The 26,555-nt window shown below is 39.0% G+C and overlaps 1 protein-coding gene across 3 annotated transcripts in view; it reads right to left on the minus strand.

Annotated features, from left to right (window-relative positions):
- Positions 1 to 16,908: 16,908 nt before the first annotated feature.
- Positions 16,909 to 26,555, minus strand: part of OPTN (optineurin) — a 44,228-nt gene continuing 34,581 nt past the window's right edge. For 2 of the 3 annotated variants that reach the window (XM_059184132.1, XM_059184133.1), the window contains 3 exons: positions 21,375 to 21,505; positions 20,082 to 20,164; positions 16,909 to 17,096 (listed from right to left, as the gene is read on the minus strand). In XM_059184132.1, the coding sequence (XP_059040115.1) occupies positions 16,969 to 17,096; positions 20,082 to 20,164; positions 21,375 to 21,505 (342 nt within the window). In that variant the 3' untranslated portion in view covers positions 16,909 to 16,968. The remainder of the gene's footprint in view (positions 17,097 to 20,081; positions 20,165 to 21,374; positions 21,506 to 26,555) is intronic. The other variant, XM_059184134.1, reaches the window with a different exon arrangement.

The following is a 26,555-nucleotide window of genomic DNA, read 5'->3' on the forward strand; positions in this document are numbered from 1 at the left end:
TTAGGTTTGTTTCCCTCTCTTTTTTTCTTTTCCCCCTTAGCATATGTTCATCTGTTTTCTTTATTAAATTCCCCGTATCAATGAGATCATGTAGTATTTGTCTTTCTCTGACTTTCAAATAACAATTTTAAGTCTTTTCTTAATCCTCCTCTCACAGGCTCTATTCAGGCCCTGCACCACCTCACTAATTATTTCATGTAAGACTGTATCTCTATCCATTGTGTTTGCTTTCATTTTCAGAAAAACTAAAATCAGCTTTAGGATGATGAAAATAAACAATCTGGATACCATCTACACTGATTTTTTTTTCCTGTGTCCTAATGGAATATTAATGCTCCTTATTACCTGAGCTTATTATATTGACCCAGGAATGGGAATAATACCATTTTTGAGAACTGCTAGTGTTGAAAAATTCATAGTAATGGAGGAATTATTGTAATCAAATTAAAGAAAATTAAATGTGTCACTACATCTAATTATAAAAGTTCATCATAGACTTATTGGCCATGATGCAGACATTCCTGGACCAATCTGATTTGCTTTCCAATGCTCTTTCTTCAACCCGACTTTCCAGGTCCATTTTGCCCCCAAATCCATGCAAGAAGTAGAAAACAGTACTGATCTAAGCTCTCAAACTTTTCTCCAGTGAGAGATCGAGGCATTATTGTTGGAGTGAGTACAGTGGTGATTTTGAGAAAGAATCAGGAGACTAGATTCAGATGCACTGATGAAAGGGAGGTGGGAAACAAAAAAAGTTTAGGGTGTTTTTTGACGCAATGCACTGAAGTAAGGAACACAGGAAAAAGAATAGGTTTAGGGCAGAAGACAGACTTGGTTTCAGCCTTCAGAATGAGGTATGAAAGACATGGATTTAGAGAAGCTTTATCTCTAGATCTGGGATTCAGAAGAGAGGTCTGCAATGCAATGGTGCTGATCTTTTTGGCACGGAGTGATCACAGACCCTTTGAGAACAGAACAAAAATATTTTTCCCCCCAAGAAAAATGTAGCCTCAGACAGTCAAGATTTTGTCTACTTTCTGAGGGGATTCACATATTTTCTCAAAGACACTCTTCCAATTAAGAACTTCTCGTGAAGAAGGCCGGAGACGTGGGAGGCAGTGACAGAAGCTGAACAGGAGCGGATGGAGTGGTTAGGAAAGCAGCCCCATGCTTAACCCTAGGCCTGGGCCTGACCTTCACCTGACCTTATGCTGGTCCTCTTCTAGTTGTGTCCCTCCCCACAGTGTGAGGTGTCCCAGGGCTAAGGGATGCACTCATCCAAATCCTGGGCAGCCCCTTGTAGCCAAGCTCTCACCCTGGGATCCTGGGACTTTTTCTGACCCCACGGTTCTGAATCTGCTTTGAGGCCCAGTAAGGCTCCTTCCCCTGGTTGTCCTTTGAGGGCGGATCCCTCTGTCCAAGGGGTCCCTAGTTGATGGTGGTGGGTTGCGGGCAGAGTGGGACTTCAAGGAAGCTTGATTAGTAGGCACCGGTGTCCCCACACTTGGAGAAAATCTGCCAAGTGCTACACAGAACTGAGTTCAAGTGGAAGGAGAATGAAGGTTGGCAGGGCTGGGGCCATGCTTCTGTGTGAAACTCCAAGGAGATTCGAAGCTTGGCCCCTAAATTTTAAAACTCTGTACTTTGGGTCTTTGTTTGTATTCTGGCTCCAGAGTTTTCCAGTGTAAGGAGTGGGCCTGCGGGAAAGAGATGGCCCAGGATGCCAAAGGAGAGTGGTAAGAAGGGAATGGCAAATGTCAGTGGGACAGCAGGACTTCTCCAAGTCTGGCTTGCCAGAGCAGCAGCTGCAGCAGCCCCTGGGAGTTTTTGAGAAACCAAATGCTCATGCCTGAAGCCAGACTTTCTAGATCAGAAACCAAGGGTGGAACCCAGCATTCCATGTTCAGTCTTATGATAACTGCATCTTTCTATAGCAGTGGTTCTAAAACTTTAGAGGATACCAGAGTCATGAAAGGTCCTTTAAAACACATCACAAAACCAGAAAGGGAGAAGTTAGTAGGCTCCAGCCTTCTTCCCCCAAATGCCACTAGGCCCTATGGCTCAGTACTTCCCTTATCACCCCTGCTGGAAGTGCTCATTCTCCAGGTCCTCGTCCAGCCCTCCCTCATCTTACAGATTATCTCTTGCATCTCCTGACCCCACCCCCTCCTCTACATCCTCACTTCTGTGACGCTCCTTGACCTCTGAGCATCTCTCTCTTTTTTACTTCTAATTGATCTATATCCCATCTCATTCACTCCAATCCATTTCTCTTACTGCTCTTGATTATGACAAATTCTTGGCCTGCATTTTCCCTGAACAAAATTTGTCAAGTCCTTCAGTTCCTGTACTCACAAAGTTCTTGCCACTCAGGAACTTGAATTACAGACTTGAGTCCTGCCTACTTTTCCTTAAATCTCAGATCTTCTCTTTCCACCTGGAACCAGCCTTTCTTCCAACCACACTGAGCTGGGACTTTAATCTTCCTAAATATTCTGGGCTCTGGCATGCCTCAGAGCCTTTGCACATGCAGACCCCTCTGCTTGGAGAGCCTGAACCCCTGGATCACCTCCTACTCATCCACCCAAGCTCAGTGTAGGCATCACCTCCTTGGTGAAGACCCTCTGACCCTTTTGACCAAGGATGGTGCTTAGCACAACTGGAGACCAGGAGGGCACATAGAACTTTCACACTGCATTATGGGCGTCTTCTGCTTCTTCTCACCGTGGTGTCCACATCTGGAGACAAGCGAACTGTTCTTGTTCATCTTCCTATCTCTTTGCTGTCTTCCCTCCTGCTGCTGGTGGCTGGCACACAATAAATGTTCCAGAAAGAAAACAAATAGAGTATTTCCTCCTTAACAAGTCCTTTAGCATCTGAAGGGTCAGTTTCTTTCTCTGGAAAGTGCTGAGATCAGGATGTGGATTCGAGGCTATTTTAGGAGGGCTCAAATGAGAATTTCCAGGACATTTTCACACACTGGTTGTCAGCCATAATCACTTCCTGCCTCAGGGTCACACGGGGTTGGACAGAGATGTGGTCCATATTCTAAGAACTTACAGTCCAATGTGGGAGATGGGATATATGCATAAAAGATAAATAACATAAGGTGACAACCAATGAACTCCAAAATTGCTGTAGAGGAGGGAACAGACAGATGAGGTAGAAACATTAAAATGCAGTGCAGAAGATGAACACCAGTCAAGAATTATATTCTGTAAGCAGTGAAAGGATTTGAGCAGGTAGGAGAGGAAGATCAATGTGAAGAGAACAGAGTGGCTAAGTGCTTAGACTTGAATTAATTAAGACTGTGTGGTTGTTAACTGCCAGCCACATACTAACTGTGCAACCTTGGGTCAGTTACTTAACCTGTCTTCAATTGACTCACCTGCAAAACAGGGCTAGTGATAGTTATTTCATAGGGCATTTTGAGGATTGATGAGAAAAACTTGAGAATATCACATAGTGCTTTTCAATCAACTTAGTGCCTACTTTAAACAATGGGGTATGTTCCTCCAGCTAGTTACCTCAAATGATGTTTTCCATAAGGAAAGCCAATGAAACCACCAGCCTTGTTGGTTTTATTTAATTCATAAGACTGTTCAACATATTTCTTCCTTGGTTTTGCTGGGTTTATAACCCAGCTAATAATATAATAATAACAATTATTATTATTATTATTATATATGTAATATATATTGTAATACATATGTAAAATTATATATATTTATATGTTATATATATGTAAAATTATTATTATTATATATGTAAAATAAATTTTACCGTAATTATGGCTCTGTATATTTAAAAACTGCTATAAAAACCCATCAACTTACGGAAAATTTCTGAATGAATACTTTTTGTATATTTCTCATCTTTGCAAGTATTTAGCTAGAAAAAAGTAACAAATTACTCAGTGGTGACTAGCATTTTTTGCAACAAGAGTACATAATGTTATTTCAGTAATTTCTAAAACGATGAACTCAGTCAAAGGATTCAAAAGACTGTAAAATTATCTCTACTTTTTGTTTGCTTCTCAGAGAAAAGCAGGTTTCTTACCTTTCATTGCTCCCCTAAGACATTTGAATGTTCGTTCACAGACTTAGTTCCTGTTATACTTAAAAGCTGCAACTAGCTCTTGTATCAGTTTTCCTCCATTGAATTAATGATGGCATAATAAATTTATTTCATTAAAAGCAATTCCAAGTTAGCCTTTTCATTATGGATCAAATGGAAGTGTTAGCCAACCTTCACAAGAATCTTGATTTTATGACATACACAACATATTTTATGTTCATATTAAATAATCTTGTGCTTCAAAGTTGTTTTTTTCATTTTTTTAGAAAATAATGGACTTTTTAAATTGTTTTTTAAAAAGATGTTATTTATTTATTTGAGAGAGCCCAAAAGCATAAGAGATCACAGAGGGAGAAGCTGACTCACCGCTGAGTGGAGAGCCCGGAACCCCAGCATCATGACCTGAGCCAAAGGCAGACGCTTAACCGAATGAGCCACCCAGGCACCCCAAACTTTATTTTCTGGAACAGTTTTAGGATTATTGAAAAATTGAGTGCAAAGAATAAAGTTCCCATAAAGCCCCTTCCACACACAATTTCTCCCATCACTAACATATTGCACTAGCTGGGACATTTGTTATAAAGGATGAACCTTATTGATACATAATATTGGTACATAGTTTTTTTGATACGTTATTTTTAACTGAAGTCCACAGTTTACATTAGGATTGACTCTTCTGTTTCACATTCAATGGATTTTGACAAATGTAGCCACCATCACAGTATCATGCAGAATAGTTTCACTGCCCTAAAAATCCTCTGTGCTCTCACCTACTCATCCCTCCCTCCACCTAACCCGGGGCAATCCGTGATCTTGTCTCCATAGTACTGACTTTCCCAGAGTGTCATACAGTTCAAGTCATATAGCATGTAGGCTTTTCAGACTGGTTTCTTTCACTTAAGAGATATGCATTTAAAGTTCCTCCATGTCTTTTTGCAGTTTGATAGCTTATTTCTTTTTAGCATTGAGTAATATTCCATTGTATGGATGTACCACAGTTTATTTATGCATTTGCCTATTGATGGACATCTTGGTTGTGTCCAAGTTTGGGCAATTATGAATAAAGCTATTGTAAACATTTGTGTGCAGGTTTTGTGGGGACATAGCTTCCAATTCATTTAAATAGATATAAAGGACTGCACACTTAATTTTGCAAGAAACCACTGAACTGTCTTCCCCCAAACTACCATTCTGTATTTCCACCAGCAGTGAATGAAAAGTTTCTGCTATTTCACGTCTTCCTCAGCACCGACTGGTGCTGTGTTTTGGATTTTAGCCATTTTAATGAGTGTATGGTGGTATCTCATTGTTTAAATCTGCAATTCCCTAATAACATGTTGTTGAACATCTTTTAAAATGTGTTTACCAAGTGCACATCTTTGATGACATATCTATTATCTTTTGCCCATTTTTTTTTGACTTTTAATTTTTTATTTTTTATAAACATATATTTTTATCGCCAGGGGTACAGGTCTGTGAATCACCAGGTTTACACACTTCACAGCACTCACCAAAGCACATACCCTCCCCAATGTCCATAATCCCACCCCCTTCTCCCAAACCCCCTCCCCCCAGAAACCCTCAGTTTGTTTTGTGAGATTAAGAGTCACTTATGGTTTGTCTCCCTCCCAATCCCATCTTGTTTCATTTATTCTTCTCCTACCCACATAAGCCCCCATGTTGCATCACCACTTCCTCATATCAGGGAGATCATATGATAGTTGTCTTTCGCTGCTTGACTTATTTCGCTAAGCATGATACGCTCTAGTTCCATCCATGTTGTCGCAAATGGCAAGATAGATTTCATTTCTTTTGATGGCTGCATAGTATTCCATTGTGTATATATACCACATCTTCTTGATCCATTCATCTGTTGATGGACATCTAGGTTCTTTCCATAGTTTGGCTATTGTGGACATTGCTGCTATAAACATTCGGGTGCACGTGCCCCTTTGGATCACTACGTTTGTATCTTTAGGGTAAATACCCAGTAGTGCAATTGCTGGGTCATAGGGCAGTTCTATTTTCAACATTTTGAGGAACCTCCATGCTGTTTTCCAGAGTGGCTGCACCAGCTTGCATTCCCACCAACAGTGTAGGAGGGTTCCCCTTTCTCCGCATCCTCACCAGCATCTGTCATTTCCTGACTTGTTTATTTTAGCCATTCTGACTGGTGTGAGGTGGTATCGCATTGTGGTTTTGATTTGTATTTCCCTGATGCCGAGTGATATGGAGCACTTTTTCATGTGTCTGTTGGCCATCTGGATGTCTTCTTTGCAGAAATGTCTGTTCATGTCCTCTGCCCATTTCTTGATTGGATTATTTGTTCTTTGGGTGTTGAGTTTTCTAAGTTCTTTATAGATTCTGGACACTAGTCCTTTATCTGATATGTCGTTTGCAAATATCTTCTCCCATTCTGTCAGTTGTCTTTTGATTTTGTTAACTGTTTCCTTTGCTGTGCAAAAGCTTTTGATCTTGATGAAATCCCAATAGTTCATTTTTGCCCTTGCTTCCCTTGCCTTTGGCATTGTTCCTAGGAAGATGTTGCTGCGGCTGAGGTCGAAGAGGTTGCTGCCTGTGTTCTCCTCAAGGATTTTGATGGATTCCTTTTGCACATTGAGGTCCTTCATCCATTTTGAGTCTATTTTTGTGTGTGGTGTAAGGAAATGGTCCAATTTCATTTTTCTGCATGTGGCTATCCAATTGTCCCAGCACCATTTATTGAAGAGGCTGTCTTTTTTCCATTGGACATTCTTTCCTGCTTTGTCGAAGATTAGTTGACCATAGAGTTGAGGGTCTATTTCTGGGCTCTCTATTCTGTTCCATTGATCTATGTGTCTGTTTTTGTGCCAGTACCATGCTGTCTTGATGATGACAGCTTTGTAATAGAGCTTGAAGTCCGGAATTGTGATGCCACCAACGTTAGCTTTCTTTTTCAATATCCCTTTGGCTATTCGAGGTCTTTTCTGGTTCCATATAAATTTTAGAATTATTTGTTCCATTTCTTTGAAAAAGATGGATGGTACTTTCATAGGAATTGCATTAAATGTGTAGATTGCTTTAGGTAGCATAGATATTTTCACAATATTTATTCTTCCAATCCAGGAGCATGGAACATTTTTCCATTTCTTTGTGTCTTCCTCAATTTCTTTCATGAGTACTTTATAGTTTTCCGAGTATAGATTCTGTGTCTCTTTGGTTAGGTTTATTCCTAGGTATCTTATGGTTTTGGGTGCAATTGTAAATGGGATTGACTCCTTAATTTCTCTTTCTTCTGTCTTGCTGTTGGTGTAGAGAAATGCAACTGATTTCTGTGCATTGATTTTATATCCTGACACTTTACTGAATTCCTGTATAAGTTCTAGCAGTTTTGGAGTGGAGTCTTTTGGGTTTTCCACATATAGTATTATATCATCTGCGAAGAGTGATAATTTGACTTCTTCTTTGCCGATTTGGATGCCTTTAATTTCCTTTTGTTGTCTGATTGCTGAGGCTAGGACCTCTAGTACTATGTTGAATAGCAGTGGTGATAATGGACATCCCTGCCGTGTTCCTGACCTTAGCGGAAAAGCTTTCAGATTTTCTCCATTGAGAATGATATTTGCGGTGGGTTTTTCATAGATGGCTTTGATGATATTGAGGTATGTGCCCTCTATCCCTACACTTTGAAGAGTTTTGATCAGGAAGGGATGCTGTACTTTGTCAAATGCTTTTTTAGCATCTATTGAGAGTATCATATGGTTCTTGTTCTTTCTTTTATTGATGTGTTGTATCACATTGACTGATTTGCGGATGTTGAACCAACTTTGCAGCCCTGGAATAAATCCCACTTGGTCGTGGTGAATAATCCTTTTAGTGTACTGTTGAATCCTATTGGCTAGTATTTTGTTGAGTATTTTCGCATCTGTGTTCATCAAGGATATTGGTCTATAGCTCTCTTTTTTGGTGGGATCCTTGTCTGGTTTTGGGATCAAGGTGATGCTGGCCTCAACATAAAATGCAAGACACCTCTCAGTCCAAACAGCGCGGGGAATTTCAAACATAAAATCTGTAACTTAATAGCTGTGTGACTTTGGGCAAGCTGTTTTACATGGCTGAGTCTATCTAACCTGTAAAATTCAACATGAATATCTCCCTCACAGGCGGCTTCCAGTGTGCTGGTAACGTCTGTTATCTTCACCTGGTTAACAGTTACTTTGGGGGAAAAAAAAAAACACAAAAACACAGAGCTGTACGTTTAATATTTGCGCATTTTTCTCTATTTATGCTCTTCCATTTTTAAACTGAGTTGCTTTCTTGTTGCTGAGTTTTAAGAATTCTTTGTGTATAGGAAAAAAAAAAGAATTCTTTTTTTTTCTTTTTATATTTTGATACCAGTCGTTCATCAGATAATGTTTTATAAAGACTTACTTCCAGTCTGTGGCTTGAGTTTTATTTTTGTGAAAGGTATAAGGTCTGTGTCTAGATTTATTTTTTGCATGTGGAGGTCCACTGTTTGTTCTAGCATCACTTATTAAAAAATACTATCCTTTCTCCATTAAATTGCCTTTTCTCCTTTATCAAAGATGAGTTGACTACCTGGGTCTATTTCTGGGCTCTCCGTTCTGCTCCATTGATATATATGTCTATTCTCTCACCAATATCACAATCCTGATTCCTGCAGTTTGAGAGTAAGTTTTGAAGGCAGGTAGTGTCTGTCCTCCAACTTTGTCCTTCTTTTTCAATATTATGCTGGCTATTCTGGGTCTTTTGCCTCTCCATATTAACTGTTAGAATGACTTTGTCAATAACTACAAAATAACTTCTTGGGATTATATTAACTCTGTAGATCAAGTTGGGAGAAACCAAAATCTTGATAATACTGAGTATCCCTATACAGGAACATGAAACATTGGTCCATGTATTTAGTTGACTTCTTTCATCAGATCTTATAAAACATATTTTATTAGATTTATACATAAGTATTTAGTATTTTGGTACTAATAAGTTATCGTTATTGTGTTTTTAAAGTTCTAACCATTCATTGCTGGTATACTGACATTGGCAATTTTTGTCTTCTGTTTTCTTAACCTAACTAGAGGTTTATCAATTTTGTTCATCATTTCAAAGGGCCAGCTTTAAGTTTCATTGATTTTCTTTATTGGCCTCCTGGTTTGATTTCATTGATTTCTATTCTAATTTTTATTATTTATTTTCTTTTGCTTATTTTGTGTTTAATTTTTCATCCTTCTTCTAGTTTCTTAAACTGGAAGCTTCGATTGCCAATTTTAGATCTTTCATTCAATGCTATACATTTCCTGCTAAGCTTGGCTTCCACTTCAGTCCACAAACTTTATATTTTCACTTCATTTAGTTAAAAACTTATTCAAATCTCTCTTGAGAATTCTTCGTTAGCCCATGTATGATTTATAAGTGTGTTAAACATCCAAACTTTTTTTTAAAGTTTCCCAGTAACTTTTTGTTTTTGGTTTCTAGTTTAATTCCATTGTGGTATGACAGCATATTGTGCATATGGCTTACCTTTTTCTATATTTGGTAAGCTGTGTTTTATGGCTCAGAATATGGTCTATCACAGTGAATGTTTTCCATGAACTTGAGAAAAATGCATATTCTGCTATATTTGGAATATGAAGTATTCCATAAATGTTAATTAGATCTTGCTGATAGTGTTATTCATGGAAACTATGGCTTTACTAATTTTTTGACCATTGGGTCTGTTAATTACTGAGAGATTTTGAATTCTCTAACTGTACTAGTAGGTTCATCTATATTTGCTTGCAATTCTATCATTTTTCCCTTAGGTATATTGATGCCTTGTTGTTAGGTACATATGCATTAAGGACTGTTATGTTTCTTGGAGAATTGACCCTTTCACTATTCTGTAATGTCCCTTTTTATCCCCAACAATTCTTTTTTATTTATTTATTTTTTATTTATTTTCAGCATAAGAGTATTCATTATTTTTGCACCACACCCAGTGCTCCATGCAATCCATGCCCTCTATAATACCCACCACCTGGTACCCCAACCTCCCACCCCCCCCCCCCCGCCCCTTCAAAACCCTCAGATTGTTTTTCAGAGTCCATAGTCTCTCATGGTTCACCTCCCCCCCCGCAATTTCCCCCAACTCCCTTCTCCTCTCTAACTCCCCATGTCCTCCAGGCTATTTGTTATGCTCCACTAATAAGTGAAATCATATGATAATTGACTCTCTCTGCTTGTCTTATTTCACTCAGCATAATCTCTTCCAGTCCTGCCCATGTTGCTACAAAAGTTGGGTATTCATCCTTTCTGATGGAGGCATAATACTCCATAGTGTATATGGACCACATCTTCCTTATGCATTCGTCCATTGAAGGGCATCTTGGCTCTTTCCACAGTTTGGCGACCGTGGCCACTGCTGCTATAAACACTGGGGTGCAGATGGCCCTTCTTTTCACAACATCTGTATCTTTGGGGTAAATACCCAGTAGTGCAATTGCAGGGTCATAGAGAAGCACTATTTTTAATTTCTTGAGGAATCTCCACACTGTTCTCCAAAGAGGCTGCACCAACTTGCATTCCCACCAACAGTGTAAGACGGTTCCCCTTTCTCCACATCCTCTCCAAAACATGTTGTTTCCTGTCTTGCTAATGTTGGCCATTCTAACTGGTGTAAGGTGGTATCTCAATGTGGTTTTAATTTGAATCTCCCTGAGGGCTAGTGAGGATGAACATTTTTTCATGTGTCTGATAGCCACTTGTATGTCTTCATTGGAGAAGTGTCTGTCCATATCTTCTGCCCATTTTTTGATATGATTGTCTGTTTTGTGTGTGTTGAGTTTGAGGAGTTCTTTATAGATTCCGGATATCATCTGTACTGTCATTTGCAAATATCTTCTCCCATTCCATGGGTTGCCTCTTTGTTTTTTTTGACTGTTTCCTTTGCTGTGCAGAAGCTTTTGATTTTTATGAAGTCCCAAAAGTTTATTTTCGCTTTTGTTTCCTTTGCCTTTAGAGACATATCTTGAAAGAAGTTGCTGTGGCTGATACCGAAAAAATTACTGCCTACGTTCTCCTCTAGGATTCTGATGGATTCCTGTCTCACGTTGAGGTCTTTTATCCATCCAGCATCCGTTTCTGGTTAAAATGATTCAAAGTATAGGGATAGAGGGAGCATTCCTGAACCTCATAAAATCTATCTATGAAAGACCCACAGCAAATATTATCCTCAATGAGAAAAAGCTTGCAGCCTTCCTGTTGAGATCAGGAACACGACAAGGATGCCCACTCTCACCACTCTTGTTCAACATAGAATTAGAAGTCCTAGCAACAGCAATCAGACAACAAAGAGAAATAAAAGGTATCCAAATTGGCAATGAAGAAGTCAAACTCTCTCTCTTTGCAGATGACATGATTCTTTACATGGAAAACCCAAAAGACTCCACCCCCAAACTACTAGAACTCATACAGCAATTCAGCAATGTGACAGGATGCAAAGTCAATGTACAGAAATCAGTGGCTTTCTTATACACTAACAATGAAAATACAGAAGGGGAAATTAGAGAATCGATTCCATTTACTATAGCACCAAGAACCATAAGATACCTGGGAATAAACCTAACCAAAGAGGTAAAGGATCTGTATTCGAGGAACTACAGAACACTCATGAAAGAAATGGAAGAAGACAAAAAAAAGATGGAAGACCATTCCATGCTCTTGAATCAGAAGAATAAACATTGTTAAAATGTCTATACTGCCTAGAGCAATCTATACTTTTAATGCCATTCTGATCAAAATTCCGCCAGTATTCTTCAAAGAGCTGGAGCAAATAATCCAAAAATGTGTATGGAATCAGAAGAGACCCCGAATCGCTAAGGAAATATTGAAAAACAAAAATAAAATGGGGGGGGGGCATCACGCTGCTGACTTCAAGCTTTACTACAAAGCTGTGATCACCAAGACAGCATGGTACTGGCATAAAAACAGACACATAGACCAGTGGAACGGAGTAGAGAGCCCAGATATGGACCTTCAACTCTATGGGCAAATAATCTTTGACAAAGCAGGAAAAAATATACAGTGGAAAAAAGACAGTCTCTTCAATAAATGGTGCTGGGAAAACTGGACAGCTATATGTAGAAGAATGAAACTCGACCATTCTACAACAATTCTTTTTGCTTTTAAGTCTTCTTTAAATTAATATAGTTACTCCAGCTTTCTCTTTTTTTAAGATTTTATTTATGTATTTATTTGGCAGACAAAGATCACAAGTAGGCAGAGAGAGAGAGGCCAAGCAGAGAGCCTGATGTGGGACTCGATCCCAGGACCCTGAGACCATGACCTGAGCAGAAGGCAGAGGCTTAACCCACTGAGCCACCCAGGCACCCTCCAGCTTTCTTTTAATTAGTGTTACCTTGCTATTTCTTTCTCCATCTCTTTACTCGTAATCTACATGTCCTTATATTTAAAGTGGGTTTCTTACAGACAGCAAATAGGTGGAATCCTGTTTTTTTAAATCCGCTCTGACAATCTGTCTTTTAATTGGCATATTTAGACTAATGATGTTGAAAGTGAGTATTGACATAATGGGATTAATATCTACCACATTTATTACTGTTTTCTATTCATTGCCCTTTTTCTTTGTTTCTTCTATTGTCTTTCACTCTATTTCTGGGTTTCCTGCTTTTTAAAAAATTTTTATTTTAGCTCTTCATTGTTCCATGATTCACTGTTTATGCACCACACCCAGTGCTCCATGCAATACGTGCCCTCCTTAATATCCACAACCAGGCTCACCTGGTTTTCTGCTTTTAACTGAATATTTTATGTTATTCCATTTTTGCTCCTTTATTAGCATAACTTAGCATATACTTCTTTAACATTTTTTTCTCAGTGGTTGCACTGGAGTTTGCAATATGTGCGAACATCCTGTTAACAGACTATCCCACTTCCCTGCTCCCAACCCTTATAACATTGCTATTATTCATTCCACTGGTCCATTAGCTATAATCACTGAATACACATGGCTATTATTATTTTGAACTGTTACTCTGTTAGACCAATTAAGAATACAGAAAACAAAAGTCTTCATCTTCATCTACTGTTTCTCTAATAATTTTCCCTTTTTTATGTAGATCTGAGTTTCTGACGGAAGTAACTTCCATTTTCTCTGCAGAATTTTTCACATTTCTTACAAAGCAGGTCTACTGGAAAGAAATTCCTCAATTTTTCTGTCTATGAAAGTCTATTTCTCCTTCATTTTGTCCAATTTCCATGGACACAGAATTAGAGGTTGGTGGTTTTTCTCTCTCAACACTTTAAGTATTTTACTCCCTTCTTCCTACTTGCATGGTTTCTGAAGAAAGGTCTTATATATTTCTTCTCCTTGCTCCTTTACAGATAAGGTTGTTTTGTTTTGTTTTTCCTTCTGGCTTCTTCAAGATTTTCTCTTTGCCCTTGATTTTCTGCAGTTTGAATACAATATACCTAGGTGAAGATTTTTTGGTATTCAACCTGCTTAGTGATCTCTGAGCTTCCTGATCTGTAGTTTGGTCTCTGTCATTAATCTTTGAAAATTCTCAGCCATAATTACTTAGCACAATTTCTTTTCATGCTGATATTCTCATTGCACATATATTACATTTAAAAAATTGTCCCATGGCTCTGGAATATTCTGTGTTTATTCTTTTTTCTCTCTGCATTTCAGTTTTGGAAGTTCCTATTGACATTGCTTCAAGCACACAGATTCTCTTGACCATGTTCAATCTTTTCATGAGCCCACAAAAGGCATTCTTCATTTCTGTTACACTGCCTGTGATTTCTAGTATTTCGTTTTGAGTTTTTCTTAGTGTTCCCATCTGTTTGCTTATATTACCCTTCATTCCTGCATGTTGCCATCTTTCCCATTAGAGCCCTTAGGATATTAACCATAGTTGTTTTAAATTTCTAGTCTTATATTCATCACATCTGATGCTTGCTCTGTCTTTTTAAGTTGTGGGTTTTTTTAGTAGTAGTATAATTTCTTGTTGAAAAATGGCAATGATGCAGTAGGTAAAAGGAACTGAGGTAAATAAATCTATAGTGTGAGGTTTTATGTTCACCTGGCTAAGAGCTAGACTATGTTTACTATTTGCTGCAGCTCCTGGGTGTCAGGCTAAAATTTCCTCTGGTGTCCTTGTTTTGTCTCTCCTGTTAATCTTTAGGATTCCCTATATACCTCTTCTTTAATAAACCCAAAGGTGAGCAGTTCTTCTGGTTGTAATCCCGTTATTAGACAGGGATCTTGCTGATGTGGTGGCAACATAGAGCTTGGGGAAAAGAGTTCCACCGTCCTATGATAAGGTCTTGGTCTTTTACTGAGCTTCTGCCTCTGAACTACGACCTTTACAATTGCTTCTCAGACTTTTTTCTCCTCCTCAGGTGAAAGGAGTAAAGCTAGAAGGGGTGGTAGTTGGGTATTTCCTTTCCCCTGGGTCAGTCAGGCTCTGATATAACCCAGCAGATTAGGGTCTGGAAAAGCAATTTCCCTTGAGGGATGGCATCCCTAAGAACAGAGTACTTTGGTGTATTTCAAAATGGCTTTCCCTCTTCCCCTGCTAAAAGTATGGGAGAATTTTTAGAAATCTTCACTGTGGGGATCTTCTAGGGCTCCTGGAGGTAAAATTCACACAAGTGTGGGGGTGCTCTTCAAAATGGGCTCCTATTAAAGCTTTTAATTCTCAAGTTTGTCCATGCTGAGCCTTTGGCAATTCTTCAAATATAGTTTAAGTGCTCCTACTAAGATACTGGTTCCTACTATGGTTTTTGCTCCTGAGACCCTGATCTGGTAATCTGAGACTCTCTGTATCTGTCTGACTGTCTCTCCAATTTCTGGGCAATGGTTTGCCCTGTGACTTCAGTTCTCTGAGGGATTTAAAAAGAGTTGGTGATTTTCAATCTGTTCAGCCTTTTCCTTGTTAAGAGGATGGAGTGATGACTTCCAAGCTCCTTATATGCCAGACTAGATCAAAATTATTTTAAAATATAATACCTGAAGACTTAATATTGTAATCTTATTTAGCTGCAAAATCTTCATTGTCTCATTCCTATTTCTTCCCAATTCTCATGTCCCAATTCTCATGTCATGCATGGGAGCAATAGCCCCCATTTTCCACACTTGGAGAACACAGGATAGTGGGTTCCAGAGAGAGGCTGACATTCCAATGAAGTGTCATTACCTGGTAACATGGGAGCTGGACCTCTGAAGAGACTCAGTTAGAGAAAACATGCACAGTTTACAAGCTGTTTACCAAACTGTTTACCTCCCTCAGTACAATGGCTTTAATTTAAACTGACTATATGAACTTGCCTTCATTTGCAATTCTTTTAATTATCCAGCAAACAATTTGATCACAGCTTTAATAAGTCACTCACATTATTACCTCAGAGTTGGAATCAGCTTATATTTTTACTTGAACAACATAAAAGGATAATCCCTTAACTTCAATGTGAAACCATTTGGGTTGCTTTTCTATTTAAGACACTAGAGAAATCTATTTCCTCCAATACAAAATAGTAAGGAAAAAAATTAAAACTAGGAACTATAATCAAGTTAAAATGAAAATTTCATGGTTACTTTAGACATATCTTTCACAAGCATTCTCCCTGGAATGAGATGGGGGAATCCAAGCTACCAGTCAATCTGTGTGTTCTCTTGGCATGAACACAGAATTAACTGTTTTGATTCCTGGTTTAAAAAACATATATGCATAAATAAACACACACACGCACACACACACACGTTATTAAATCAAGTTTGCCTAAGAGAGATTATTATGATAAACCCAGAGTATATCTTTTAAGTTTCTTCTAAATGTTTAGGATATAGACACACAAAGACACTGTTTACTTTGATGACTGGCTCAGTATTAGCTAATCTCGGTAAACTGTGGGTTTACAGAATAGAGCAAATCCCTATCTTTTTACCTCCTTAGCAGGAATAATCTCTAATTCAAACAACACATACTAGTCTCTAGTAAGGGGATTTGCTTGTATCATAGAGTTCACCAAACAGATTTGAATAAGCATTAAGTTTATATAAAGCTGAATATGGGAAGCATCCCATGAGCTTGGCCAATCATATACGAACAATGTGAACTATTCAAAAGCAAAATTTTATTTTGCAATACCTATTTTTGTGATTATGAGTATACAGCCTGATCCAGGGAAATTAATAGGCAGCTGTTCTTTCTTAGAAATTAATAAACTATCTATTGTATAAGCCCATATACGCAGGGCAACAATGAAACCAGTGAACTTAACGTATGTTCTTCACATACGCCAATACATTTTCACTCATCCGAATGATCAAGTAAAAGCCCATAGCACTCATAGGAAAAGAGCCCCATCCTAAATGGTACAATAAGTGTAGGTGCACTAAAACCACAACATACACACGACCTCATATAGATGTGTCTTAAAGGATGAAGAAAAATAACAATATAATTTATTAAAAAAAAAAAAACTCGAAAGATACTATCGATTAAATCTCTAACCACTTCATTTTTCCTGCCTCCTTAAAAGACTCTCAAAGTTTATCTGTGAGGCCTCCTCCTTCAGTTATATTCCCTCTGTCCCATGATGTCACAAGCTCATTAACTGCGTGAATAGTTCAGCTCAAATATGTGGAACATTTAAAAAAAAAAAAAAAGAAAGAAAAAAAGAATCTATTATCAGAAAAGTGATATGTTAAGGATTCTAAGGAAATCCACAGAAAATGTCCCATTTAGAACATACTCATTTCTTTCTCCTAAAATAAACATAATGAGGCAAAATGTTTGTGTGAAAACAAATAACACAGAAGCACAACTCTTGGAGGAAAAAAATCTTGGTATTTACCAACAGTCTGGGGGGGAAGTGAGATGTGAACACTTAAATGATGCAGTCCATAACATGGATCTGGAGCGTGTCTATGTCGGGCAGAACTTCTCCACATTTGGGGCAGGAATGAATTGGAATATTCCGCTGCTGCTGCTGCCGCCAGTTTCTGTCCTCAGCTCCTGGGAATAGACATTAAATGAAACAATATTCCATTTCTTCCATGTTGTAAGTGGTTTTGTTTGATTTTAATAACAAATGATGAATGTTAACATCTGTTAAATTTTGTAAGTGATACCTAAAGGGGAGTGAATACAGGGAATTTTGGGGGATGGGGTCCTTAAGACATCTACACACATAGAGAAGATCTCCCAGAATGGTACCCGCTTTCCTATTACTTTGAGATTTGGGCTCTAGTCCAAATTGTAGGCATCTGAAAATATGTAGTTTCAGTTCTAGGTGCAGGACTATATGTGCTTTATAATAAAAACAAGAATATCTGAGAGAAAGAATGAGATAGATGAAGATATGAGCTAAAGAGGAGACAAGGTGGAGAAAACAGTAAGCAGCACACAGAGAGACAGCCAGAAAAGTGTGAAGCTTCTCAGAAGCAGAAACAACTGCATTCATTTGGCCCATGCATCTGAGACCCAGGAGGTGGACCAGAGGGGTACAGAGATGGTGGGGACTTCAGGTGAGAAAAGCAACAGCAGGGACGTATGAGGAAAGGGCCACACTGTGTCATGCACAAGGCAGGTTAGTGGGAGGACTGAAAAGGCCCCCCTGATGAGACCCATTGCACTTGAGAGGAATTCTAGGTGTAGGTAAGGGCTGCCCAGGCAAAGTAAGTGATGAGAAAGAATGGGTCACGGCATTCCATCCAATTTTAGAACTGGAATGAGGGTCAAGTCTAAATTAAAGAATGCTTGAAATAAGCCTCGACTCTAAGTAGGTCCCACATGTGCAAACTGTGATTGATGCTAGAAGCGACTTCTGACTCCCGGGACATCTCCTTGGTCTGACCTTTTTGGACCAACACAAAGCATTTTGGTCTGAGGACTTTCAGTCAGCCCCTGAAATGTTTGCTTTTGGAGGCTGACAGTGGAGGCAACATTTAACATGGTTTTTGGCTTCTGAGCATATTATCTGAATTGAATAATATGTGAGACAATTACAGTTTGTGTTCAGCAACACCCTTAAACAGAAATACTGACAAGGTGGGTGCCCAGTGGCTCAGTTGGTTAAGCAACTACCTTTGGCTCAGGTCATGATCCCTGAGTTGTAGGATCGAGTCCCACATCGGGCTCACTGCTCAGCAGGGAGTCTGCTTCTCCTGCTGACCTATCTCCTCTCATGCTTTCTTTTTCTCTCAAATAAATAATAAAATCTTTTAAAAAAAAGGAAAAGAAATACTGACAAGGCATGAGTTCATGCCCTGAAAGTGGAGAACTTTCTAATGGTCTCATGGCCGGAGATCAGGAGTCAGAGTCAGCTTTTTCTGCTCTAGATGACAACTGGCACTGACCAGGGACTGCTCATTTTAAAACATTGTGCTCACCTGTGCCTTTTTTTTTTCTTTGTCCTGGTCTGTGTTTCGAGACTCAGACTTGGGCTGTTTTATTAGTTGGTTAACTAATACCTCCTACCTCTACCTCCTGGCTCTTTGCTATAAAATAAGCTTAGTCAGTTTTCATTGTTAACACATCACCCTCCTCTCTGCCTTGGACCCTTTATTCTCACATGGTACTTATGTAAATCCTAGCTTCAAGGTCAAGCTTAAAGTCACACCTTTTCAAGGCCTTTCTCAGCTCTCCTGGCCCCCAGTGATCAACCTGTCCTCTGACCTTCAGCACCATTATTCCTATTACTTAAATATTATCTTGTTTTATGAACCCATCCTTTTATGTGCACATCCTGTCTCTCCAACCAGGACACACATCACCATGGACCTGGCCAGGCCTTGTGCTCAACTGAGTGTCCCTGATTACAACAGGTGCACTGATGGCCACAGTTGACCATAACGATGAAATACTGTCAAGAGGGGCTACTGTTTAAGGCAGCTTTGTTAGGAAGCTAACAAAATTATAATAATAAAAATAAAATGAAAATCTCAATACAGTCTGTTTGGAATATTGCTTTTTATAAGACAAAAAGCTTATTAGGATAATCATGAATAAATGTGTACTTTGTGATGATTTCTGGATTATAAATATAAGTAGAAGAGTATGTGACTTTTTTTTTTTTTAACATAAATAGGCATTCCTTCTTTAATTACGACAAAAGAAAATCTTCTCCTAAGAAATTAAGGTGCAAGAGATGGTCTTTTTGGACCCAAAACGCTGCTACAGACACTTTTGATAACAGAGGTATATGGGTGTTTCTGTGTTACTTAAAACCAGATTAGGGAAAATGTCTGGTGGTGCTCAAGTGGGTAAATACAGCTTTTGGGGAAGAACACAGCTTTACCCTGTGACAGTAAACATGCCTGAGGCCAGTGTTCATGTCAGTGCACAATAAACTCAGTAAATGTGAACATTATTATGTGCATAACACCAGGTAATAGGTGAATTTACAAGTTCTGGGAGAGCTTCATTAATGTGGTACTTAGATGCATATTTAGAACACATACGTAATTATAAAATCAAATAGCAGATGAGGACTACAACAGGAAGAAAGTACTTCTGAAATTTAGGAGGGCGAGGTCACATTTTGCTGGATTCCTGGAGATGATATTTGAAATGGGTTTTACAGATGGGGTAGGAGTTCACTGGAAAGCAATGGGAGGGAGACAGGGAAATGAGTGAGTGAAGGACACCACATAACCAAGTACACGCAGGTACATAAGCCTAGAGCAAGCTCAAGGAAAGGGGAGTGATTCAGTTGGCTAATAGCTATAGAGAATTAGAGGGAGAAAGGTTGAAAGTTCGGCTACACCAGGTCTTCAGTGCTAACATGAAGAGTCTGGTGTCTGGATTCAGTTGGTAATGGTAATGGTAATGAAGAAGAGGGTACACAGGAATTAAGGCTGGGGGTGCTACATTCTTCACAGTTTGATCTGGAATTTTCATGTAAAATGTAGTGTCTTTACTACATTTGTCCTCAAGCATTCTCTTTACAGGATAGTTGTTCCCTGGAACCGTGATCACCTACAATCACATGCAACTCACCTCTCTGAACGAGGTAGGCCTGCTGGTCGGAGTCACTGGTTCTCGCCCCATGACGGCTCTGCATCTCCATCAGGGACTGCCTGCTGGGATGAAAAGCAACAGGATAGTGATGTTCTAATGCCCTGAACTATGACAACATTAGACAGACATTCAACAATAGGATGGAGGAAAAAAAAGAGCTGAAAAATAAGAGCAAAGTTCATAGAAACCAGATGTTAAGGATTAAGTAGAATGTTAAATATTATTGGCACTAAGACACAGAGTAGTGAAAGAAATGAATAATCAGAATGAAAAATATCAATAAGTAAATAACCACACTGTCAACTGATAATGGAATGGATTAGAAAAAAGTAGCATATTTCTAAAACAAGATACTATAGAGCAGTTACAATGAAATAAACTGCATATATACACAAAATCCTCCAAAGTTTAAAATCCCAGTGTGAGATAAAGCCAGCTGCAGAACAATACCTAGCGACCATCCTGTAACTTACACACAGAGAAACAAATATTATGTTGTTTCAAGATATGACATAGGTATTATACTGATACTATGTAGAAGTATACAACAGATGGGGATGTTACCACCCGAGCTCCAGGCAGTATAAAATATCCACAATGCAGGGGGTGCTGGGTGGTTCAGTGGGTTAAAGTCTCTGCCTTCAGCTCAGGTCATGATCCCAGGGTCCTGGAATTGAGCCCTGCATCGGGGCCTCTGCTCAGCAGGGGAGCCTGCTCCCCCCACCCCTGCCTCTCTCTGCCTGCCTCTGCCTACTTGTGATCTCTGTCTGTCAAATAAATAAATAAAATCTTAAAAAAAAATCCACGATGCAAATCAATGTATGTCACTGTCAATTCCCAACCTTCCCAACCTTCAGCACATCATAGCGTGTGACATTCTATCCCTGTATTTTTCTATTTCTATTTCTCTCTGTTTCCAATTTTTCTCAAAATGGACATTTAAAAGACAGAAGTAATTTTAGCCCTATTTTCTTTTAAAACATGTTGCAAAATCGAAGTGTTTATGACTTCCCCTCAGGACAGCAGGACAGGGCTTCGGAACACACAAGGTCACGTCTTCCCAGCATGTCTGAAAGCAAAGAACTCATCATGTTCCCACAGGACGCGGCCAGGCCTCGCGGGAAGTCACGCTGAGTGTCAGGGACACAGTCAAGCGAAGTGTGCTCAGCTTGACTTGAGCGATAGCTCATAGGGAGCACCTCGGACAGGCCCCCCATGCTCGGCCTATGCCCTGGGCTCCCAGCATGTGCTCTCAGCCTTCCTGAGCCTCACCTGCTTCCATCTTCAAAAACATTATCCTCTTTCAGCAGGACTGCCAGCTGTAGGGCCAGCTGCTCCTTCTCTTCGTGTATCTTCTCTCTCGCTGCTCTTTCAGCGTGGAAGTCCGAACAGTAAACCTCCATCTGGTAGATGTTAAGAGAGACAGAAGTTACTACATAGACGAACCAATGGATACTCTACAGCCCACTGGGTGACGAGGCACAGGGGGAGTGCTGCCTTCTGTGATTCCCTCATCAGGAACAGGTGTGCACAGTCCTGCTAGAAGCCAGCACATGACTTCCCAATCTTCAGACGGAAGACAAGTTGTATGTGCGTGTGCATGCATGCGTGCGCACTTTAGGCAATCAGAACCCAACAATAACATTGATATAGGTGGTTTAAGTACTGCACATAACATTTGTTCAGTAAAATTCTCCAGTCTTTTTTTTTTTTTTAGATTTTATTTATTTATTTGACAGAGAGACAGCCAAGAGCAGGAACATAAGCAGGGGGAGTGGAAGAGGGAAAGTGGGCTTCCTGCCGAGCAGGGAGCCCAATGTGGGGCTCAATCCCAGGACTCTGGGATCATGACCTGAGCCAAAGGCAGATGCTTAATAACTGAGCTGTCCAGGTGCCCCAATTCTCTGGTCTTTTTTTAAAAAAAATCATATTCAGGGGCATCTGGGTGGCTTAGTGGGTTAAGCCTCGGCCTTTGGCTCAGGTCATGATCTCAGGGTCCTGGGATCGAGCCCCGCATCGGGCTCTCAGCTCAGGAGGAAGCCTGCTTCCCCCTCTCTCTCTGCCTGCCTCTCTGCCTGCTTGTGATCTCTGTCTGTCAAATAAATAAATAAAAATCTTTATTAAAATAAATAAATAAGTCATATTCAGGATTAGCTTAATATAGTAAATGCTTTACTTACTCTGTCAGGTATATTTACAAAGGCTGGCCTTAAATTAAATTTTAAACAACAATAATAAATAGATGCTATTCATTGCATTCCAAACATGTACAAGGTCTTATGTCAGGTGCCTATATTCTTACCTTACTTCACTTGATCAAAGGTCCTGTGAATGTATAATTGCTATGCTCATTTTACATTCACAAGTTTAACAGCTCTCAGTCTGGGGTAGTTTAGGTATGTTGTCAAGCCAGCACTTGAACCAAGACGGAAGCCTGTATTCTATGCCTCCTTCTCACGGTGGTAGCCAGCCTCCAAGATGGCTTGGGTGATGCTCCCCTCTTGGTATTCACACCCTTCCATAGTCCCCTTCCACAACAAACAGAGCCAACCCATGTAACCACTAGGATATTGCAGAAATGATGGTGCATGGCTTCTGCCTTGTTCTTCCCTGGGTCACCCGCTGTTGGGGAAGCTTGCTGTCAGGTCATGAGAGTGTGCAAGCTGCCGTGTGGGGAGCCCCACAGGGTGAGGAACTCAGGCCTCCTGCCTGCAGCTGTGTGAGTGAGCTGGCTTGGAAACGGGTCTTTCGGTCCATTTTGAGTGCAGTCTCATGAGGGGCCCTGAGTCGGAATGACCCCGCTAAGCTGCTCCTGCATGCCTGACTCACAGAAACCTAAAGATGACAAACGCTTGTTGTAGCAGCTGCTAAGCTGGAGGGTAATTTCTAACCTAGAAATTTATAAATATTATGTTGTGATAGAGATTTCTTCACTGTTTAAGAATTCTAAAGTAAAAATGAGCTCCTTAATAGTGAAATGAACATTATTCTAATAACAATTTTAAACTTTTTATACTTAAAATTTAGGTTTTCCCCCAAGTTTCATGGTTCTAGGATACAAATATTTATCTCTTACTTTTTTAAAAAAAAGATTTTATTTATTTATTTGACAGAGACACGGCAAGAGAGGGAACACAAGCAGTGGGAGAGGGAGAAGCAGGCAGACGCTTAACGACTGAGCCAACCAGGGGCCCCCTTATCTCTTACTTTTAAAAGTAAAAATTAATAAAAACTTAAATATCACAGTTTTAGTTACAACCCCCCGTCCACAGCTATGTGATAAAAGGTCCTTTTAAGGGACTTCCTGCCATTTAAGAATGGTCCAACACGGTATGCGATCACTGATGCATCAGGGGAATTTTTGAGACCAATCTCAATTTAAGTTACTGTCTTACTTCTACCAATGATTAGCTCTGAGCCAGTGAGACCTGGGTCATTCTGTCCATTCCCACGTGCCCTGCAGCGACACCAGTGGCTCACATCAAGGTGCTCAAAAAGAAGTGGCTGAGTGAATGAATGGGAGTATCTATCAAAACACAACAAATGTCCGTGTACAGAAGGAAAAGGACATGACAGCAATACCATGAGGTACCTGAACAAACAAAATGCTATAAAGGGCTTGGGTTGAAATTCTCTTCCTATAGAAATAAAACTCAAGACCGTACATCCAGTAAATCCAAAGGTGGTTACCTTTGGATTTCATATTTGAGTAATGACTATATAGGTAGTCACTAGGAAATAATAAACTGTTAACTTCATTATATTAAAAAGAATTTATCTTTATCAGATTGGCAAACATTTAAAAGAATGATGCAAGGAGGTGGGGAAATAGACATTCTTCTGTCCTTCGGTGAGAGGATAATTTTGGTTATGCATTCTTGGAAGACAACTTGTTAATATTTATTTAACTTAAAGACAGACATACCCAATAACCCAACCATTCCATGTCTACATCTCACTATAGATTCCACAAGTGCACAGAGACATACATACAAGACTGTTCAGTTCACCATTGTTGGTAATAGCAAGAATATTGGTACAGCATATACATATTAAAGGACTGGTTAAGTCTATGATGGTAATGCACACTTTGGAATACCATACAACTGTTCAAAAAGATAACAAATGGCTATGAGTACTAATATGGAGAGACATCTAAGATATCATGAGTGAAGAGTTGTAGTAAAAAAGGTCTACTGCAATCCTACTTTTAATTAAGCAAACAAACAAAATAACGACAAAAGACAAAGGTTCTCTCCCACATTTCCTGTAGTTTAATATCTCACGCAGGATTCATTCTCATTGATAACTTTCTGCAAGTCCTCCACCCACCAGGAGCAAGAGTGGGGTCAAATAGTAACAATAAGCCATGGTACACAAATTCTTCTCAAATAAAAGAAGGAATGTATCTCAACTTATTTTCATGAGGCCAAGAAAACCTTGATATCAAAACCTCACAATGACATTAGCAAAAGGAAAATCCCAGACCAATCTTACTCAAGAATATAGACACAAAAGTCCTATGCAAAATATAAGCAAACCAAATCCAGCAATATGTATGAAGAATTATTCAAGAAATGTAATTTTCCTAATATTTAAAAATCAATGTGATTCACCACATTAACAAATTAAAGGAAAAAGGCATGTAATTATCCAACTATATCATTACCATAAGAAAAAAACATTCTCTCAATAAAATTCAATATCCACTCGAAATAAAAATTTTGGCAAACAAGAAAGAAAAGGGAATTTCCTTGATTCAATAAGTAAGATCAACAAAGGCTATAGCAAACACCATGTACTTAGCAGTAAAATGTAAAAACACTGCAAGGCTGCCTGCCATCTGCACTGTTACACAACACTTTGTGTAACAGGGGCCCGGTCAGTGTGATAAGGCAAGAAAAAGAAATAAAGCAAAGGAAGAATTGGAAAGGAAAACACCCCAAATAGTCATTATTTAAATGATATGACTGTGAGTGCAAAGAGGTCAAAAGAATATTCAGAGATATTATTAAAATTAAAATGTGAATTGAGCAAGTCTACTGCATACAAAATCAATTTATAAAAATCAGTTGTATTTCTATATAACAGTAGGTGTTAAAAAATGAAGATTTTTTAAAAAGGTGCTATTTATAACAGTATCATTGAAATAGAGTATCTATGAATAATCTAATACTAAGAATATTAAAAATATTATTTAGAAGGATTAAAAAAATAATACATTATATGTTAATAAAAAAAAAAAAGAAAGAAGAAGATTTAAAGAAGGGATGCCCAGATGGCTCAGTCAGTTAAGTGTCTGCCTTTGGCTCAGGTCATGATCCCGGGGTCCCAGGAACAAGCCCTGCATCGGGATCCCTGCTCAGCAGGGAAGTGTGCTTCTCCCTCTCCCTCTGTCCCTACTTCTATTTTCTCTCTTGCTCATGCTCTCTCAAATAAATAAATAAAATCTTTAAAAGTAAAAAAAAAAAAGAAGAAGAATTACAGAAGCTACGCCACATTCTTGCACTGGAAGAGTCACTGTTGTAAAGAGGTTAGTTACCTCAAAATGGATTGATAATGTATTTAATATAATTCCAGTCAAAGCTCCAGAAGGTTCTTCTGTGTTCCTGTATGTGTGTAAAATACCAAGTGGATGCTAAAATTAAAATGACAATGAAAAAGGGAAGGAAAATATAAGGTCTTCTTGACAAGTATCAATGAGGTAGGAAGACTTACTCTACCAGGTATCAAAATTTTGGTGCTTTATAATAAGTCATGACAGTATGGTACCAGAGCAAGTATACAAAAATAGCTCAATGGAACAGGACAGAGTCCAGAAATAGACCATGGATACCCGAACACAATATACAACCAAGAGCAGCACGGTACTTAAGATGACATTATAAATAAATGGTGCCAAGGCAATAAGATAAAAAAATGAGTCTTCACCCTTATCCCACTCTATAAAGAAAAACTAATTCCAGGTGGTTTCTAGATATTAATATAAAAGGCAAAACAGTAAAACTTTTAGAACAACACAGCAGAGTATCTTCATGGCCTTGAGGTAGTGAAAGTTTTTTAAAAGGACACAAGAAGTACTGATTGTAAGCATTAAGACTGACAACGTAGACTACATTAAAATTAAGAACTTCTGTTCATCAAAAGACACCTTTAGGGGTGTGAAAAGACAAATCGCAGAAACAAGAAACCTGCAACAAACGGAATTGTCAAGGGCTTGTGTCTGGAGTGTAAACACAGAACTCATAAAATTAAGACAGTAAACCAGAAGAAAAATGGGGAAAGACATCTTCAGGCACTTCACGAAAGGGAGCATCAAGAAGACTACTGAACATCCGAGAAAGTACTCAGTCTCATTAGTCATCAGGGAAATGCACACTAAATGAGACACCATTATGTGCCCCCCAGAATGGTTATAAATAAAAGTAAAAATATTGATAATATAAGTATGGG

The sequence above is a fragment of the Mustela lutreola genome, chromosome 8 (assembly GCF_030435805.1).
Source record: "Mustela lutreola isolate mMusLut2 chromosome 8, mMusLut2.pri, whole genome shotgun sequence".
Lineage (NCBI taxonomy): Eukaryota > Metazoa > Chordata > Mammalia > Carnivora > Mustelidae > Mustela > Mustela lutreola.